The sequence below is a fragment of the Ctenocephalides felis genome, unplaced genomic scaffold (assembly GCF_003426905.1).
Source record: "Ctenocephalides felis isolate EL2017-DRISC unplaced genomic scaffold, ASM342690v1 CF-g0.4_SCAFFOLD_01886, whole genome shotgun sequence".
Lineage (NCBI taxonomy): Eukaryota > Metazoa > Arthropoda > Insecta > Siphonaptera > Pulicidae > Ctenocephalides > Ctenocephalides felis.
In genome coordinates this window covers 47460926-47481842 of record NW_020538040.1, presented here as the reverse complement: position 1 = coordinate 47481842, position 20917 = coordinate 47460926, and the positions used below count along the sequence as shown (strand labels likewise).

The window sequence follows — 20917 nt, the reverse complement described above, 5'->3', positions numbered from 1 at the left end:
ATTCCGAAATTAAATGTTCAAGTCATCAATTAGTCATATCATGTAATAATAATAATAATTATAAATAAATTGTAACATCCATGTTTTGAAGACTTGTTTTGGTTTATTGATCTTTATCAGGAACTTAATAGTACATAGTACATAATTAATAGTTTGGTATGACAATTAAGCAAAATAATAGTAAAATACTTTTATTTTGATTAAAAAATATTATTAAATTTAAAAAATGAGCTCGCCCGTAGGTAGGCGGTTAAGAGCGACGGGACTTGTTTCAGAGATCCCGGGTTCGATACCCACTTCGAGCAGCCTGTTGTCAGACAACAGTGACAACGGTTTTCACTTGGAAATATAAATAGCAATATGTTTCGTAACGTAGTTTGTAAGATATTAATCACAACAGCTCAAAGAACCCATAAGTTCTGATCGCTGTTCAAATAAAATTATAAAAAAAAAAATTAAAAAATAATTGACATTGGTTTTTACCTGAATATAGATAAAAATATGTTTCGAAATGAAATTGTTCTTATACGGAATTTTTGTATACCATTTTTTTTAGTATTAGTAATTCTAGTAATAACTTTATCAAAAAGATTGCTCAACCGTTGGGTTGTCATTTAGAAAGCCATGTTATTAAAAAGTCATCACAAGTTTATATGACTATTAAGTCCTGATTGCTATTAATAATATAATTCTTTTTTATTAAAAACATTTTACACATTGTAGATAAAAAAAATAGTGTATTATAGTCCGTCGGTCGCTTGTTCGGGCAGTGAAACCTAATAAGTTCTTGTGTAATTGAGGAAAAATTACGATTTTTTGCGAATATTTTGGACAACTTTTTGCTTACTACCACAATTAAAACACTATTCTTGTTACTATTTTTATTTCTCATTAATTTTTAATATTCATTACACATTAATTAAGTAATAGCGAATTTTCACTTGTCATTAAGCATGCAATAAGTTACAAAATTCATATATAACAATCATCACTATGAATTATGATTTTAGCGTAGTTTAAAATGAATTTTAAATAATTGTGGTTTCTTAAAAATTATTCATGCGCACATGTACTTATGATGGGCATCACTTAAAATTGTGTTTTTATATTACATAATAAATTCATTCTTATAATGTTATTGATTGTGTTAACTGCATTTGTACTTTGTAGATGTGTTTTTGCAAATTGTCTGAAAGTATAGTAGTTATGCCTTTTAATTAATTAGCATTAATTAAGAATAGAATCATTGAAGCAAGTTTTTTTTTATTTATTATTATACAGCAACCAGAAGAGTAATTACAATTGAATCAAGTTAAAGCTAAATTTATATTTTCTGTTTGTGCTATATGCATTCATTTTTTTTTTTTGATAATTTTATTAAAATCATGTTGTAACGTTAAATCTTGAAAAAACGCTTTATTTTGCGTACATATTTCCAAGGTAAAAACATTAAACACCAAGATTTCAAGAAAAGTACGTCGTCTTGTATTGAGTTACGATTGTAGAAATATTGTAAAAAATTCCTGAATTGTAAATATTCAAAAACGATGATTCAGAGGTCTCGGGTTCGATACCCACTTCGAGCAGCCTGTTGTCAGACAGCAATGACAAAGATTTTCACTTGGAAATATAGATAGCAATATGTTTCCAAGTGAAAATAGCCCTTAACCGGCATTGCTGCACCAATACAAAGTAAGCCCTATTAGATAAATTCTAACAATGAAATCATCAAACTAACGTGGATCATTAACTATTGGGTTACCATCTAAAAAATACGAAGTAAGGAGAAGTTCAACCCAACAGTCTTAGGCGTAAGGTTCTGATTGCTGTTAAGATATGAAAATAACAAAAAAAAAATTAAGCGTACATACAACATGTGTATATTACTTTATTATAAGGACCACTCGCCCTTCATTTTATGAAAATTATTCCAATTATTTAAAATTTTTAAAATAGCACTTTTTTAATTTATTTTTTCATATACATTCTGAAATATTTAAGAATCTGTAAAATAGCATCGTAAGTAAAAAAATATGTTTTTTCAAACTCCGGTTCAAAAGAGAACTGAAAATTACAGTAGTAAGGTTAGAAGAAAAATGTTAATAACCTATATTAATTTATAGATAACAAATTTTTTGATGGTAGCTTTATAACATTTTTGAACTAAATTTGATCAATTCATAGAATGATCGAATAAATAAAAAATATCGTATAGCAATCTGATTTATGCTGTTCGGCTTAAAATTATTTTTTTCGAAGCGTCAACAATTTCTAGTAACTTATAAGAAAAAGATCTATGTAAAAATAGAACTAGCCTTTAAATATTATTGCTAACTTGAATATATAATTAATTTGTTATTTTTTTAATTTTCAGGTTTTTAATATAAATTGATTCGACAAACAAGAATGAATTGCGTCAAGTGTCAAACTATTTCAAATTGGCGGTTTATTATGATGTCCAAAAACTACCGCAAGGGGCGCTGCGATAGTTTCAATTTAGGTCATTCTAATGGTGAATTTAGTGGTAAGTGGATCTCCCTGTGATAACATGCTCCTGTTATGTCAATATGTCGATCATTGCAAGAAGTTTGCTTAGTGATTGTTTTGCTAAATTCATATTAAGATCAAAGCTTAATTGCAATTAAAGTTAAATTTATTTGCCACACCTATATACATTGATGTTAAATTTTGACCATGTGTTTTTATTATATAAGTTGTGGCGCCAATTTTGCAATACGACACCATGGCGGAGGGCACACAACATGGCGCAGGTATGATCGAGTAAACATTGTTGATAAAGTTTGAAATATCAGACTAAAATTAACAATATTATCTGATTATTTAAGCATATTTTGTGTGTACATTTAGTTTTCAATTTATATTCTACGAGATGTGATTTTGCATAGTTTAAACATCGTCCATCATTGGATTAGTACATTTTTATCAAAATTATTAAACGTCTCGTAATGTTGAAAACGTAAGTTCATAAATTGATTCAGTTTTTTAATAATTTTCATATACTACCATTGATGACTGAGGGCGTTTGCATATGACTGTATTTAAAACTTGCTGCTGAAAACGAGAAAAAATTATTCTTTTTTTTTATCATTTTTGGTTACATTAAGATTTTTAGACTTAAAAAATTCTGTCCTAAATTAGTTATTTTATGAATCATTGATCTCTTACCATATCAAATATTAATTGTGGTACCGCGACTTAAGATTGACGTGATATACAAATGTTTCGAGATACGAGCAGCCAAAGCAATTTGTTGCTTCGAGCAAAATTGAGATACGAGCTTTGAGCGAGTAATGACAAAATGAAAGTATTTGTCAGTTTTAACAATGATTTTCCTATCATAGAATTGTTTTGGCTGCTTTATGATATTAAATTATTTTATAGTTCGTCATTTCAATTTATTTATTAATATTAATTGTGTAGTAACGATTTAGCTTTCTCAGCTCTAAAAGTTTGTGAATTAAAATTAAAATAACCCTGAAAATATTGCAACAATTCGAACATGGGAGTTGTTCAACGAAACTCATGTACGCAATATCATGAATGACTAGAAAAATCAATAAATAAATTAATAATCCGTATTTTTTTTTTGACATTCAAAAAACTTAAAAAAACCTCAGAGCTAGAACAAATTAATGTCATTTTAATGTATTTAATGGCTCATCACTTTAAATTATCAATATTCTTTATTTTCTTTTTTATTATGATATTTTATTATTTATAATATTATATTAAATATTATATATTATATAATATATTTTTATTATTTTTTGTCATTTATTGTACTTTGTTTTTTTAATATTATTTCTATTATTCACAAATTTTATTTATTTTATTTATTAATTTAATTAATTATTATCATTAATTGCTTTTCAATTTGGAATCCTGAGCTTTATTTTGTGCTATATTTTATTTATATATATACATAATGTTACTAGATGTTATGTTATTTAGCAGTTGCAACAAATATTAAAATTCAAAAAAAAAAATCTATGTATTGACAAAATTGCTTTGAGATACGAGCGATTTGACATACGAGTGTGGTTATGGAACGAATTAAACTGATATGTCGGGGTCTTTATTTATAATAATACATTTTATTTTAGTTTCACAAATTGTATGACTAATTTAATTGTATGATTCAATTTAAGTTAGGTTAAGTGATTTATTCTTTATTTAACTATAATAAATTTGCACTTTTTTATCCATTTACTGCAATTTTTTTATGCATTTATAATTTTTCAAAACCCGGTTCATATTTGGTTCGAGGTTTGGTAAAACGCTAACAAAATTACAAGAATGAATGCTATCTAGGGACTTTTATGGGATACGTTACAATTTTGATAAAATTATTTATTTTTGTGATCATTTATTATAATATGTTCTCTGACTTTTAAAACCGTTTTGAGATATGCAACTAAACATTTGTATATTTGTATTACGATGTTGGATAAGGAAATCTGTTCCACACAGTTTCAAATCACAAGTTTGTAGTTTTATTTTTAATATGAATTGAATTTAGAAATTATGAAAAATCATCAACGGCTCAAAAGTCTAGATATTTAAATCGTAAAAAAGGTTTTGTTGTGAATGATAATGCTAAAGTTTTTTTTGAAATTCTCAGTTTTTTAAATTCTCAGTTTTTTAAATTCTCAGTTTTTTAAATTCTCAGTTTTTTAAATTCTCAGTTTATTGAAATTAGTATATCTAAAACCTGAAAAAATAATTATTTTATTTTGAGAGTCTCTCATGACCATTATTAAATTTTGTATAAACAATATAATAACTTTGTTGATACAAAGTTTGTACAATTTCATTTATTATTTATTTCTTACCTGTAGGTCTTTTGAATTGAACAGCAACTAATGGACTAAGATAATCTCGTTGGTTTCTGAATGGATAATAATATCCAGCAAATCCCATGCTTGGATACATTTCAACTGGGCCCAAATTTTCTCGATCAACTGGATTTTCTCCTTGACACGAAACCCAAATTTGTTTCCTCTGCAACGTAAGGTATAAGGTATTTATAATATAATTTAATTTAAATAATTTTTAGTATATATATATATATATATATATATATATATATATATATTATGCTCACTATACAAAATAATAATACCGTTTGCAACCAACAAATAACGGTCTCAACCTATTCAATTAGCCCAAAGCCTTTTGACTATTGACTTCCCAAAAGCAATGTCTATTTCTTATTTTTCGTATAGTAACTTAATTGTATTCCTACTCAATGATAATTTCATTCCAGTAATGCTGGTAATATCTACAAATTTTTAGAAATGTCCACAGAGGACAATCGTAAATTATAAGGAGTTGTTAATTATGCTAATTATGTTAATTAAGTATATTAAATAAAAAGAAAAAAACGAAATAAAATCTGATGACGCCCAAAAGGGTGCATTCTTTCCGAATTTTTCATACAAATTCCGACATTGTCAGTATAGACCAAACAAATGTAACATATATGATAAGGTTACGATTCAACGTATTATTTTATAATATTTCATATACAACCTCGATCACAATCAAATAAAAAATATCTGCATACGATCTACCTTGTATAGCTGTTTGATCATGATAAAAACAACTTTTGAGAAATACGCTAAATTAATTTTTATAAATTATATCTTTACGTGTCGATAACGATTTTACGCTAATTTATCACAAAAAGATGTATGACGTTAAGAGATAAAGAATTGAACCAATTTGTAAATACATTATATATTGTATTTGGACTCATTAATTTTTTTGATATTTAGTCAGTCTACTTATCGATGAATTGATTATTATTAATTGAAGGGTATGTGATTAATATCGACAAATAGTTTTTAGAGTTGTATGGTGCATCGCTTTATTTGCATTTTTAATATCCAATGCCATACTAATTTCATTAGATTCATTAGTTAGAATTTATTACGTTGTAGTTTCTCTAGATAGATTTTACATTTTTAAAATGTGGTTTTATTTACTATATTAGCTATAAAATTTGACAAAATTGTCTTTATTTTGGTATTGCCTGCGTGTATAGGGGAAGTACAGACAAAATGATATGTTTATTTCTTTTTAATGATATTTATTTATTTCATATCATGACAGATATCAATCGTTCTTACTCATCTTAAGTTTATCGACTACTAGTAAGATATTAAGTAGGGACTATAATAACATATTTATTAAGGAAAAATGCAACCTATTACAAAAATCATTTTGTCTATATCGTACAGACAAAATGACATAGGGTAAGGATATACTGAGATGCTAATTTTTAAGAAAGCAGTTCACAAATACATTGTTTCGCTCTTTTTGAGACATTAGTACATGAAGCATTAACCCAAAGGGTACAAGTTACATTATAACCAATCTTCATTTGGATCAGAATGAAAAAAAAAGTTTTGCACAAATCCAAGACTATTCTTTTTATCGGTGGATCTTTTAGACTGTTTTTTTATTGTTTTTTTTTTAATTACAATCTGTCACACCTAGGACATTTAGGTATTGTTTTGATTTTTCTAATTATATTGTTCTTGAATGAATGGCAACCCAGTAGTTGTCCAGTCCTGTTATGACTAATTGTCTATACTCGAAGTATTTTCTGGCATTTTTATTATATATGCAACTATATCCACGAGAGGCGATTTTCACTTGAGGCTATTTGAGATCTATAACCTCAAGTGGAAATTTGACATCAAAGTTGCCTGATGTCAGATTTGTCGGTAGCGAGAATCGAACCAGCGAACCCGGGACTAGTTGGTGCTTTTGAACTGTGTTAGCAAATATTTTTCGAAGTTCTTCAGGTAGTCAAAGCCAAAGCTTTGACAGGTTTTTAATTAATTTCTTGATTGTATAAGAATGTCATTCTGTCCGATATTGTACAAAAATGGATAATTAATTTTTATCATTTTTTTATAGTTGCAGATGAATAGTCATATACTTTTTGTCTTGAAGATTCAGCATAATCTTTGAATAAATAGTATTCATGCGTATTTTTCAATCTCCAGTGACAAAAATCAGCTGACATGTGATAATTCACATTGCGATTTTTCTCATTATCTTTTTTGAGATAGTTGTTATCATCACACATACTGGCCACAGTCAATATGTCTCTGTCATGGCTTAATCATGTCATTATGTTTGCTTAATTTTTATCATATAAATCTTACTGCATACATTTCTTGTTACTTCTCAAATTATGTTTGTTTTGTGGCGATATCAAGCAGGCTGGTTTTGATTTGTAAAAAACAATCGGACATGTCATAGATATTTTTGATATCGAAATATTTTTATAGTTAATAAATTTATATTTTTTTTATTATGCTGGGAGTTTCTAATTTTATATATTATCATAAACATTACGACTCCCACATTGGTGACTCACGACGATGGATATGAAGATAAAGGAGTTTTATTTTTCGAAAATTTAAGAAAAATTGATTTTGACGCAGCACCATAATCACTGGTCTTCAGTGACGACCTATAAGGTATGTCCAGTCCAATCCATCATAGTTAACGCACTTACTATCTGGATCAGACTTCCGAGGTTACTCATTTGGTATACCCAGACCTCAGTGTTTATTGCTGACAGAAAAAAATAATTTGGAGCATGAACTTTTCATTGGAATGCAATTCAACCTCTCTTTCTCTGTTAACTCAACAAATCGTCTTATAATGCTTCCTCCCATTATCGGTGACAACGACGAATCAAAACAAAATTTGACATAATTTATTGGATTCCACAATTCTGGACTCTTATGTCAAAGAAACCAATGATCCTGATTTGGATAAAGAGCCAACTTCTTTCTCTGATCGGAACTCATCAGATACGAATGCAACGCTTGCAGAAATGGAAACTGTACCCATAAATTATGCATTCTAAACATTAAGTAATTCTGATATAACTAATATAATTAGATGGAGGCTGAATCTTAGAAGTTCACCGACATCGAGGTACAGGAAATTTTCCACATGTTTTTTCATTAATCAGAACCTTATGCAGAATATGGAGTTGATGGCAGGTCGAATCACCACATACGGTGGATCTGCTGACAAAACATGGAAATTTGTAATTAACCAGTATTACAACACTGGTCTGCTATAATCTGCTTTCCCACCACATTTTTATAACGTGTTTCCCTGTTTTTTTTTTTTTTAAACGGTGAGATCAACACTGGGCAGGGAGTGTGTGGCGATATCAAGCAGGCTGGTTTTGATTTGTAAAAAACAATCGGACATGTCATAGATATTTTTGATATCGAAATATTTTTATAGTTAATAAATTGATATATTTTTTATTGTTGGGAGTTTCTAATTTAATATATTATCATAATCATTACTACTCCCACAGTTTAATTAAATACGTGACATGCGAATATTCAGGAGAATGATAATTGTTTTTGGTAACTCCATAACTGATCAAAAAAATTTTAATTACCATGACACAATTAGATGATAGAAACAAATAAGAAAAAAACTGATCTTAATCGTGTTTTACATATAATTTAATTTTAATTAGTTCATATATGAGATGGGAACGTATACATACGGGTATACATATGGGTTGTTTGTGAGTAAAAATTATATTATTATATATTTGAGTGTTGAAGACAAAATTATTTTACTAGAGATTTGCAAACATATCCTAATATTATTTTTGTCTCGGTATCGATCCTATATCGATTCACACACGCTGCACAAATATTGATTCAATTATATAAAATTCACTTCCTATAACTATATTTATTTACTCTGTTAGGAACTTCAAATATTTTGCATATGAATAACTTATTTCTAGATGCAAATTATTCGTTTAATTTTTCTATCAATGATCATGAGTTACATATTAAAGCAATTGCTGGAACTTCCCGTACCGTAATAATCATTCGAGGTGATATTCGAGAAATATTAAATGTTTTCAAATAGATTTTTGTAAATATTGTGACATTGTCTAATATTTATCATAATTATATAAACTGAATTGCAAAGTTGAAATTATTTTTCTAAATTGTATTAGAACAGGATTAAAATTAATATCTGAATTATTTTCGATATACAAAAAAAAAAATTAAAAAAAATTAGAAACAAAAATTTTTTGTTCCAAAAGCAATTATTTTGTTGGAACAAGCAGAAAGTTCTTTGAATAATTTAAGTCGGACGCTTAGTTCACTATAAAACTGCCATTTTTTGCACATTTAGCTCTGTATCTTTAAAACGGCTGGACCTGCTTTTGCTAAAAACTAATCACCTCTTCTCCCAACCATTACAAATGGAATGTTTTTTAGATCATTCAAATCGTATACTCCGTTCTCACAAAAACTCGATTTGTATTTTCTGCACTCTTTGTGTCGTATCTCCGTAACGGCTGGGCCTGCCTTTGCCAAAAACTAATCAGCACATATCCCTATCAGTAGGTATATAATGTTTTTTGAACTACTCAAATCCTTTGATCCGTGCGCCCGAAAACGTGGACGAAAAAATGCGGACATACAAATCACACACACACACACATTCATTTTTTCTGACAATGAGGTGTGCAAAAATGTTCAGAAACCTTCAAAACGTCGAGAAATGCAAAAAAAAATATTTTTGATTTTCGGCCCATTACTACAACCACCCTACTGGAAGTTAAAAATGACTTTAAAATTACATATAGCAATTAAAATATATAACTATGCATACGCCTCTAATTTTGTCAAAGATGTATAAAAGTACGAGAGGTAGTAGTTCGAAATCACAAAAATGGTTACACATTATCAAAGATTGACACTTTATATAAAATTTTAATAGAATAAGATAGATAGATTTTAAAATTTGTCGTTAATAACGCAAACCGGAATTTGGAAAAATCAATTTTATATCAAATATGCCGAGACTGCACAGTTCTGTGTACAGAGTTGGCCTGCGGGACAATAGCTATGACAATATTTTGAAGGGATGGTTTACATGCCCAATCGAGATAAAAAAATATTTTAATATTTATAAAGATCTTATTCTACACCTGTTACAAATAGCCCCTAGCTCCTTTACACTTTAAAAAGTGTAATTTTTTTCTATTCATTAAATATTTTTTTAGTGTGTTATATTTTGTATTTCGTACAGCAAGCAATCGTATTGGCGAAATTCATTTAAAAAATTAAGTTATTTCGTAATATGAAAATTTTATAATAGTTTTTCTGCTACGTTAGAGGAAGTTACTAAAACTTCTAGCGATTATGTTATATTAATAGAAGCAGTTATTTGATTTTTATGCGTTATTAATGTTTTAAATCGCAGACACACTTTATTACCTCCCGTAGTGTAATCAAAAGATATTTAAACGCTTATATTCATATTTGATTATACTAACTTTACGACTGATTACAAATAAATAAAATGCAGTTATTCATTAGCGTGCTGGTAATTTGATAATTTGATGTTTTTTAATATGAAATTACTAGTGATGTGCCAACTCAAATCAACTGATTCGAATCGTTCAAATCAACCCTTGATAACGTGATTTGAATACATTTTACTTGATCAGCTCGTATCAAGCCGAAAAATATTTACTGTGATAGATACAATATGTAACATGAATTATAACATATAAACATAAACTTTATTGAATATAAAAAATATTTTCGATTTTAAGAAATGAATTAGATCATGCGAAACGCCTGTATTCAATCAATTCTAAAACGTGCGAAGATTTAGATTTTTGTTTTAATGCTTTAGCAATGCAGAAGTGTTCATCTTTTATTGTGAATCAATTTGAAAATATATCTAAACGGTTTTCAGCACTAAACTATTTCTAATCATGTTTATACTATTTTTTTGATAGTAATTTATTTTTAAATCTTCAACTTATCGAATATATTGGTCAAACTCGACACATTTTATCATACATTTTTTTGTATCACATTTACTTTAAAGGGGGTTTGCTCGTATGTAAGAGCTTAAGAGCGACGGAACTTGATTCAGAGGTCCCGGGTTCGATACCCACTTCGAGCAGCTTGTTGTCAGACAGTAGTGACAACGATTTTCACTTGGAAATGTAGATAGCAATATGTTTCCAAGTGAAAATAGCTCTTGCCCAGCATTGTTGCACCAATAAAAATTCAGCCCTTAGAATTACCGTCTAAAAATACGAAGTAAGGAGTAGTTCAGCCCAACAGCTCATAGTCATAGGACGTAAGGTTCTGATTGCTGTTAGGATATGAGAATAAAAAAAATGCCAAAAAAAATACATCAATAGGGCTTTTTACCTTTTTGTCCATAAACAAGCGTGATTCGAGTTAATTCAAATCAAGTTTTTTTTCTAATTCGAATCGAGAATATTTCGAGTCGGCACATCAGTAGGCATTACATCATAATTTTAAATATAAAATGACATTGTTGAGATATGAGCTGTTGAAATATGAGAATGAAAAAAAGCCAAAAATACATCATTAGGGCTTTTTGCCTTCTTGTCCATAAACAAGCGTGATTCGAGTTGATTCAAATCAAGTTTTTTTCTAATTCGAATCGAGAATATTTCGAGTCGGCACAGCACTAACAATTACATCATAATTTTAACCCTCCGTCGGTCGGCGTGGTCTGGCCAGACTTTTTTCGAATTCAATTAAAAAAAAAAATACTTCTAGTAATCCTATCGACTCGAAATTTCTTGACTTTTCCTTAAATTTCATTAGCTGTCGATCAATGAAAAATTCAGGACGAAAAAATGTACAGAAGAATAATTATAAGGATATTAACTTTTTAACTTCCCGTAGGGTAAGTTATAGTAATCGCAAAAAAATCGAAAATGAAAATTTTTATATATCTTTACGTTTCAAAGGTTTCTGAACATTTTGGCATACCTTAGAAAAAATGGATGTATGTGTGTGTGTGTGTGTGTGTATGTGTGTGTGTATGTATGTACGTGTGTGTATGTATGTGCGGATACAAATTTTCGTCGACGATTTCGGGAATACGGATCAACCGATTTGAATAATTCAAAAAACATTCGATTCGTATTGATAAGGAGACGTGCTGATTAGTTTTTGGCGAAGGCAGGTCTAGCCGTTCCGAAGATATGGGGCAAAAAGTGCCGAAAACGTTAACTCAGTTTTTAAGAGAACGGAGCGTCCGATGTAAATAATTCAAAAAACATTTCACTTGTATTGTCAAGATAAAGATACGATAAAATTTTCATAAAGGTAATTCTAGCGGTTTCGGAGATATGGAGGAAAAAGTAAAAAAAATAGCCATTTGGCGGTCAAAAATGATCATTAGACAGATGCACATCAAATTATCAGATATTTTATAGAGATTTTAACAATAAGTATACATTTTGTTAACATTCCTATGGGTTCCGTACCAATGCTTATGCGTTAGACAGCGACGCGGCGCTTACGCGCTTTATATTTTGTCCTATGCAGTTAAATCAGTACGTTTGCTTTGAAAAAAAAGTTCAGATCTTCCACAATATGTCAAAATAAAGAAAAAAAAATTTTTTTTCAAAAAAAAAAAATTAAAAAAAAATTTTTTTTTTCAAAAAAAAAAATTAATTTTTTTTTTTTTAAATTCTTTTTTTCAAAAAAAAGTGATTTTTTGTCCATATATATAGTTTCTCAAAAATCTTATTTTTTCAAAGTACATTTTTTTCAAAAATGTTAATCGTTTTTAAAAAAATTAATAATTTTTGGTACGGGAAGTTCCAGCAATTTGCCTTAAGGCACGATGCCTTAATTGCCTTAAGACAGAATTCCACTTACAGCTAGTTTATACTTCGAACGGTCGGAAAGGTCTGTCTAGACCACCCATACATTTTGTATGAAATATACGCTTTTTGATATATGTAAACCAGTATTTTGTCTTTTTTCATGGTATTTTCTATTCAAACTGCGTTGTATATATATGACGAGAGTTCCTTGAAAGCCTACCAAACTTATTGGTAATTGCAAACACTGAAAATCGGATGAGTAATGCACACATTATCAACAATTTTCCTAACCGTACTGCGTTCGAAATTTTTTTTTTTTTGGCAAACCTGTAGTGAAATTATATTTTCACTTTGAGGTTTACAGCTCATTTCAAAGGCGACGCACCTCATTTCGTTTTCATTTGAATTTCACATTCATTTCAAAGGCGCCGAAAAAGAATATTGTTTTTCATTGATTTAAAACAGAAAAATTAACAAAAAAAGCAACGATTTTTTAAAATTTGATTTTTTGTATAATCGTTAATATATAAGACACCAAAAACTCATTTATCACATATAAATGCATGTAAAATGAATGGTGGTCCAGCCAGACCTTTCCGACCGTTCGAAGGTGAAAAAATATCCGACCGACGGAGGGTTAAATATAAAATGACATTGTTTGATTTTTTTCAAACAAAGGTAAACTCGATTACTTAACTAAAAGATAAATAAGCTTAGTATTTACCTCATCCGGCTTGAGACTTTGTATGTGATCCTTCAATTCCATAGGCATATCTTCAGGCAGCGTCGCCACATCATCATAATAATCTGGTACCCAATTATATATCTGAAATCAGTATTATTTTTATATAATTGAATAAAATAAAATTATAATAGTAATTTCATCTATATATTTTACCCTGTTAAGCTTAAGAAAGACACAAGGTGCGGATTGTCCAAAGCCGTAGTTAGCCTGTGATGTGCATGAGCCCCACTTCTCGACGGCTACGGCACAAACACGATTTGCAGTGTTGGGCCCCGTTTCGTAGTCGCAGAACATTTGATTTTCACCGTGGCTTGGCAATTGAGACCGATTTTTGTAAGCTAGGGAACAAAAAAAATAATTTTTAACGAGCAATTGAATAAAATTGACTACGCATAAGTTAAGAAAAGATTTTTGTCATCGATTTTAATGAAAGTCTCATTGTCAGATAAATCAAATTCTGGCAAATTCTAACAGATCTAAAGAAAACTCATTAACACTTTTGCTACGAGCGTCGCCTGTAGGCGACGTCTGGATGGCGACCTGTATGTACGTGCGTCGCCTATAAACGTCAGCCTATGTGTTGACCTTTGATTAAATATTCATGATAACCTTCAGTTCTTTAGATGTGATTTTTAATGTTTATGGTAAATTGCTGGTACTTTCCGTACCAATTTTTTTTTAATCTTTAAAAAATTAGATTTTTGAGAAATTTTAAGTTTTTGAAAAAAAAAAGACTTTTTGAAGAAAAAAAATTTGAATAGAATGTTTTTTATTTTGAAAATTTTGAAAATCTTGAACTTTTTTTTAAAGCAATCGCATTGCCTTAGCTGCACAGAGATAAACTATCAAAGCGCGTAAGCGCCGCGTCGCCGTCTTCCGGATGAACTATGTTACGGAACCCATATAAATGTAAACAAAATTGATACACAATATTAAAATCTCTATAAAATGTCTGATAATATGATGTGCATATGTCTAAAGATCTTGTTTGACCGACAGATGGCTGTTTTTTTACTTTTTTTCCTCTCCGAAACCACTAGACCTGCCTTCCCAAAAATTTAATTTCTTCTTAATCTTGTCAATACAAGTAAGTTTTTTGAATATTGAAAAAACGGAGCGTCCGATTTTGATAATATTATTAAATTCGGACGCTTCGTTCTCTTAAAAACTGATTTACCGTTCTTGGCACTTTTTGCTCCGTATCTTCGAAGCGGCTAAACCTGCCTGTGCCAAAAACTAATCAGCACGCCTCCTTATCAATAGAAATCGAATAAATAATTGAAATCGGTTGAACCATGTTCCTGAAATCGTCGACGAAAATTTGTATTCGTACACACATATACACACATACATCCATTTTTTCTATGGTATGCCAAAATGTTCAGAAACCTTTGAAACGTGAAGATATATAAAAATTTTCATTTTCGATTACTATAACTTAACCTACGGGAAGTTAAAAATAAGTATACGAACAAATATATTTTTTATAGTTAATAGGTCTGGCTACTATTTTCTTTCTTCATATTTAAAATCCCATCAATTCGAAAAAGATTCAGAATTTGATTTCGTTTTGTTTAAAAAAAGACGTTGACATGAGGCTATATCCAATCATACAAACTCTATATGCATTTATTCATAATAAATAAATACACAGTCTAATAACACAATGCAATCTGATGAATTTCCCTGGTGGATACAGATGATATCAAATAACTGTTGTACCAAATAACTCAAACAAGTCGATTTATTTATATTATACTTCGCTTAAAAAATCTGGTTATTTCTTTCGTTCAATATAGTTTTCAGCCTAACTTTGTCTTTTCACTATTGTTATGTTGATGTTGTCAATGTGGTCAAACATCGCATAAAGATTTACTCTATGCTATATACTGAAATAGTTTACTTTTTTTATTTTTTTATTTACATTTGTGAATTACAATCTGTCACCCAGTGGTGATCCGATTCGATGTTGGATATGTTCATCTTATAGATGTAGTTCTTATGTGAAAAAATTTAAATAAAACCTATGAGTAATTGTCCATATTATAGGATTACTAAAGAATACCAAAAAGAGGCCGTTTTCTTCTGAGCCGTTCAATGCCATGTTTTTTTATTAAATTTTTTGGCCATAATGTTTAGGTGGTTCTGTATTCTATCCTTGTATCTCAGACTAAACTTTTCAATTTCTTCCTTAACTGTGTTCATGTTCAAATCTGTATGAACCAATCAATTTGGAACATACTTGGGTGCATTTATAATTTCTTTCAAAATCTTTTTTGAAATGTTTGAATTATGGCGATGTTGAATTTGCGCGTCGATCCCCAAAGGTATAATTTACTAAAAATCAAATTTATCAAAATAAAAAACTATTCTGTAAATACCACAGAAAAAATAACTTTAAACTATTCGTTATGTTATATCGTTTTTAATTATAAAATTCTCAATGATATGGTACTTGGTAGTATACTTGGGTTTTAGGTTTGAAAGTGGCAAAGATAATACAGTGGCAAATAAAGTTATCTTGAAAATGTAATAATATTTCTCATGTTTCTCCTATATTTGATTTCATTAAGAATAAAAATATTTAGAAAAAGCCCGCATAATTTGTCTGAAATCTGATATACATATACGCATTTATGTACAATCTTGAATTAGATGTTGATATATGAGTGATTTGAGTTGTATATCAAATTGTTGTATATCGCTCGATCTATAAACTAATATATAAAAAAATATATAAAAAAAATTCGGGGCATAGTCAATCATTACCTAATAACGATTTAATACTCACGAGCTAAAAATTCGTCAATTATTGTTGTCCATTTCGCAACTTCAGTTTCATTTTTGGCGTCGAACCATATTAGAGATCCCTCTTCTGTGTTATCTGCTATTGGCCTAAATCCCAGTCCAGGATTAGTTCCTGTTAAATAAAAAAAATGAAATTATTAAAAAAAATATTGATGATATTAAGAAACGATTTAAAAACTTGGAACTATTTCTATGAAGGAATGTTTTTATTGCCTGCTTTTTAGATATCGGCACTAAATTTTGAAACGGATTGCGACCCATAATAAATATTATTGACTTCTAACTTATACATGTCCATGTTTCCAATTCTTATAAATGAACTAAACCTTATACATATAACTAATGAGACAACAAATATATATAAACGCTTTATTTGTTTAAAATACTAGTTGAATACGCTAATTGAATTGCCATTCACATTAAATGCATTTAAATCTTTGTCGTATGTCACAGATACACCTTAAATACTTTGGGTTTTCAAATCTGTTATAATATTATTTTATGCAATTTGGGTAAGTTTTCCCATTAATCGGAATATATTGTTTTATCTTCGTGGTGTGTTTCATATATTTAAGAGTGTCGAGTAATCGAGGCTAGAATACTGATATCTAAAAATATGCAACAACGTCAGAGTTAAATAAATATTTATTTAGTTTCAATATTTTTGAACACTAAGCAATTAACACTATAAACAGATATGTTTCGAATAAATGATTGACGTATATTCACCTAATAATTTCACCTAAAATTAATTGATCGTGTATTTAATTGCAATATAATTGAGTTTGTTCTATTCCACTGATATTTATGTATTACTTTCACTAGATCAGAACTTTAACTTCTAAATAACATAAATGTTTAATATATTTAGTGCATTACTTTAAATCTAAAAGACATATGTCAAGTATTGTAAGTCGTTATTAATTTACTCGATTAAGTTAAGCACTTTTACACATTCCACACCAAAACTCAAAATATTTTTCTTAATTATAATAGAGTCAACATTATGAATCTAAATAATGTATATTTTATTTTGAGTTCTTATCTGCAACTTATAAAAAAAAATCAACTGCTTTTCTATTTCATTTATAACATCAATTCTTTCAAACTTCTTTACTTATTTAATTTTTAAATAAATGCACAAATGCACATGAACAAAAACCTATATAAATCTGTTTTTGTATATTGTGGGATAACTTAAGTAAAGTCTTATACTTCAATTTTATATGTAAAATTTGGGAAATCTATTAAATATAAAACACATCAGACATGTAAGATCAGTAAGGTATATTAAATATACATTATTTTATGAATCATTGCGAAAATAGATAAAACTTTGCTACGTTAAACAAGAAATATGCGTTGTTTGTCTAGATTATTTGCTATTTACTCATTTTAAATTTTCGGATTGACCATCATTAACTTTTTAAAAATTTATTGTCTTGTCAAAATTATTCAAAAAATAAACACACATTGCAACAAGAGATAAAGTACATTAATCTAAAATGGAAATCCAAAGTGCCATTTAAAAATGAAAAAGTTATCAACTTTTTGACAAAAATTATTGTAAGCAGATGAAATACTCATAGATAAATAAATAAAGAACATCTAACATCTTTCCACCAAAACTTCTGCTTTATATATTTATCCATCGTAGGAATAATGTATGAGAGCAAACGTCATCTAATTTTTTAGTCTGTAATTTGAAAATCAGTTACAGGTAAAAAGTTTTTTAACTTCACTCTTACGCAGAGAAAAAACATAACCGAAGTATTTTATATGAGACTAATGGAAGTTATTGTAGTATTTTATCAGATAACAATGTTTTAAATGAAATGTTCAAATTTTTATGCCGGTGCAGCCTGTGTAGAATATCCTATACAAAATTGTCTCAAACAATTGAAGTGATACAAAAAGTTGAGTAAACTAAATATTATTTTAACAAGGTGTATTGAAATAGTATTATTTAAAGTTAATAGTAATTCAAGATGGTGTTTAAAATTATTATGATACAATTGCAAGTAAACAATTTCTTTATTTAGAAAAGTTGTAAATTTCACAAATTTAACAGTAACATGAATTAATAAAATAGAATATTTCATAAAGAATGAATATATTTAACTGCGATTTCAGTTAATTGCTAATGTGTTAACAAATTGCATTTTCTCTATCAGTGCAAAGTACATTTTTATTGAGACCAACAAACTCATTTATAGTAATCTGATGAAATATACAACAAACATTCAGTCGCGTCATGAACAAAAGCACGCTCACGATCGTATTGTTTAAATGAATGGTTTTTTAATTATTATTAGAAAGTAATTAATTTAATAATTATTATCCTGAAGTCCTATTAACTGCTATAGTGAACCTGCCTAACAATAATTGATGTTATTTAGTTCAAGAATTTTTCTGGTGCTGATGATCTTTAATTTGATGCATCAATGTCGGGGAAAGACTATTTTTACTTGAAAACATTTTCATCTAAATTTCAAAAACCGATGACACTACTGGTTAATATCAGGCATGCTGTCTGAGAGTAGTAACAAATCTAGAATTTTTTTTTTATTGTTTCCACAGCAACCAGAACTCTTTATTATTGTTCTATAAGCTGTTTTTGTGTATGACTTATGACCTAAGGTATTGATATGAGAAGCAACCCATCGGTTCATCCTTCTCCTATGTGTGGGGTTTTTATATATTAGCTCTTATGTCTAATAGTGTGCATATGATTGTATGATGCAACTATGTCCACGAAGGACGATATCCACTTGGTATTATATTGTGATCTATAACAAATCTAGAAACTTCTGATTATAAGGTGCGGGCTCTAATCACTTACCGACGAAATAAATAGAATAACTATATATCATATAGTTATGTTCAAAGTACAATGTGCACTGGATAGTAAAATGCAATATAAATTTTTAGTAGTAAAATAAATAGACGTATTAATTAGACATACCTATTATTGAATCCTCAAGCTGCCATTTTGGGTATTCCTTGTCTATCGTAGATAGCATTGTGTACATGCATATTGTGAATAGGGATGCCAAAACTGTGTAGAATACCAAGTAAAATAGCGCTACGCGAGCTGTAGATTGAGGAAATATTTTATTAATTATCGTACCATAATATGTATATTAGCACTTTATGCATTAATTAAATGAAATATCATAATTAATATAATATCACAATTAACCAAATGATTTTTGAATTTAAGTACTATTAAGGTGACCATATTTTTTTAAGGGGTTACACCACTGTAGCAATAAAAAAAACGTATGTTTTTGCCATTTTTTTCGGACGGAAAGAAAAGTATTATATTCATGAAATTAGAGATAGTTATTTATTGTACTTTAAAGTAACAAAATAAAATATAATTGTGAAAAAAATTAAAAATGGCGGTACTAAAGTCATTTCGGCGAGCCGCGTCAAAATCCGCGGCACGCAAAATAACTACATCAATTTAACAATTTAATTATTAAACAACGAAGTACAATAAATAACTATCTTTAATATCATAATATTAATACTATTCCTTCCATCCGAAAAAATTGGCAAAAACATACGTTTTTTTTACTGCTACAGTGGTGTAACCCCTTATGTCAAAACCGGCACGGCAATTTTTAGTTATGTTAATCGGGGACGGGAAAGGAGGGAGTGTTGGCTTTAATGAAAATAACATATGCTATTTAAGGATACACTAACAAATCCGTTTTTTTATATGAATCAATTTTTTTTAAATCGGACTTTCAGTAAGAACTTCATTACTCAATTGTATGTAATACTTTTTTTATCTATGTTTTATCTGTTTTCTCGTTTTCAAGTCTCGTATACAATTCTATTCAATTTTTTTTATAATTCGAATAAAATTAGCACTTGTTTAATGTACCTATTAATTTTTGAAAACCGGGACTGTCCGGATCAAAAGATCTGAATACGGGACAAATATTGCCTTTTAGAAAACCCGGGACACAAGATAGAAATCCGGAATTGTCCTGACCTTAGTACTATTAATTTATAATAGATCAAAAAAATGTATACAACAACTCTACATTTTCACATAATTATTTATATTGATCTATGTTATTGTTTATACATTAATAACTTATGTGTGAAGGGTGTCTCAGAACTCAACATAAAACCGAAATGGGGTGACAGTGCTGATTGTAATTATAAAAAAAAACCCATGCAGCTTAAAAATTAGGAGCTTTTAAGTACAACCTAGAGCTTTGATCGGACTGTGACAATTTTCCGGATATTGTGGTTAATTTTTATTATTTTTGTTCATTCAAACTATGAAAACTGTAGCAATAACTAACACACCAGTAACAGTCACAAACAATATTTTTACTTTTTTACTCGTTTCTTTTTTAGTGTGAAACTTTTGATAAAACATGCCTGGGCACTTTAGTAGTTCTTTTTAAAGGACGTTTTTTTTAAGTCGATAGTTTCAAAAAAATTGCATTCATTGATATTGATAACGAAGTATCACCGACTTCTAAAAATTGTTTTTTTATTTTTTTTTTTAAATAAATGGAGAAACTGTTTATCATAATAAAAATTGTTGACTGACCAATTTGTAATTGTGATACATATTTGTACAGTAATATAAATTAATTTCCTTATCAATTGTTGTGTAGAATTTT

The 20917-nt window shown here is 28.8% G+C and overlaps 1 protein-coding gene across 1 annotated transcript in view; it reads right to left on the bottom strand.

Annotated features, from left to right (window-relative positions):
• The window catches only part of LOC113375968 (sodium/potassium-transporting ATPase subunit beta-1-like), a 43819-nt gene that overhangs the window by 377 nt on the left and 22525 nt on the right, over positions 1 to 20917 (bottom strand). Inside the window, exons 2-6 of the mRNA XM_026615905.1 lie at positions 19231 to 19359; positions 16249 to 16377; positions 13611 to 13795; positions 13437 to 13538; positions 4854 to 5022 (exon numbers count right to left, since the gene is read on the bottom strand). Coding sequence (XP_026471690.1) covers positions 4854 to 5022; positions 13437 to 13538; positions 13611 to 13795; positions 16249 to 16377; positions 19231 to 19359 — 714 coding nt within the window. The remainder of the gene's footprint in view (positions 1 to 4853; positions 5023 to 13436; positions 13539 to 13610; positions 13796 to 16248; positions 16378 to 19230; positions 19360 to 20917) is intronic.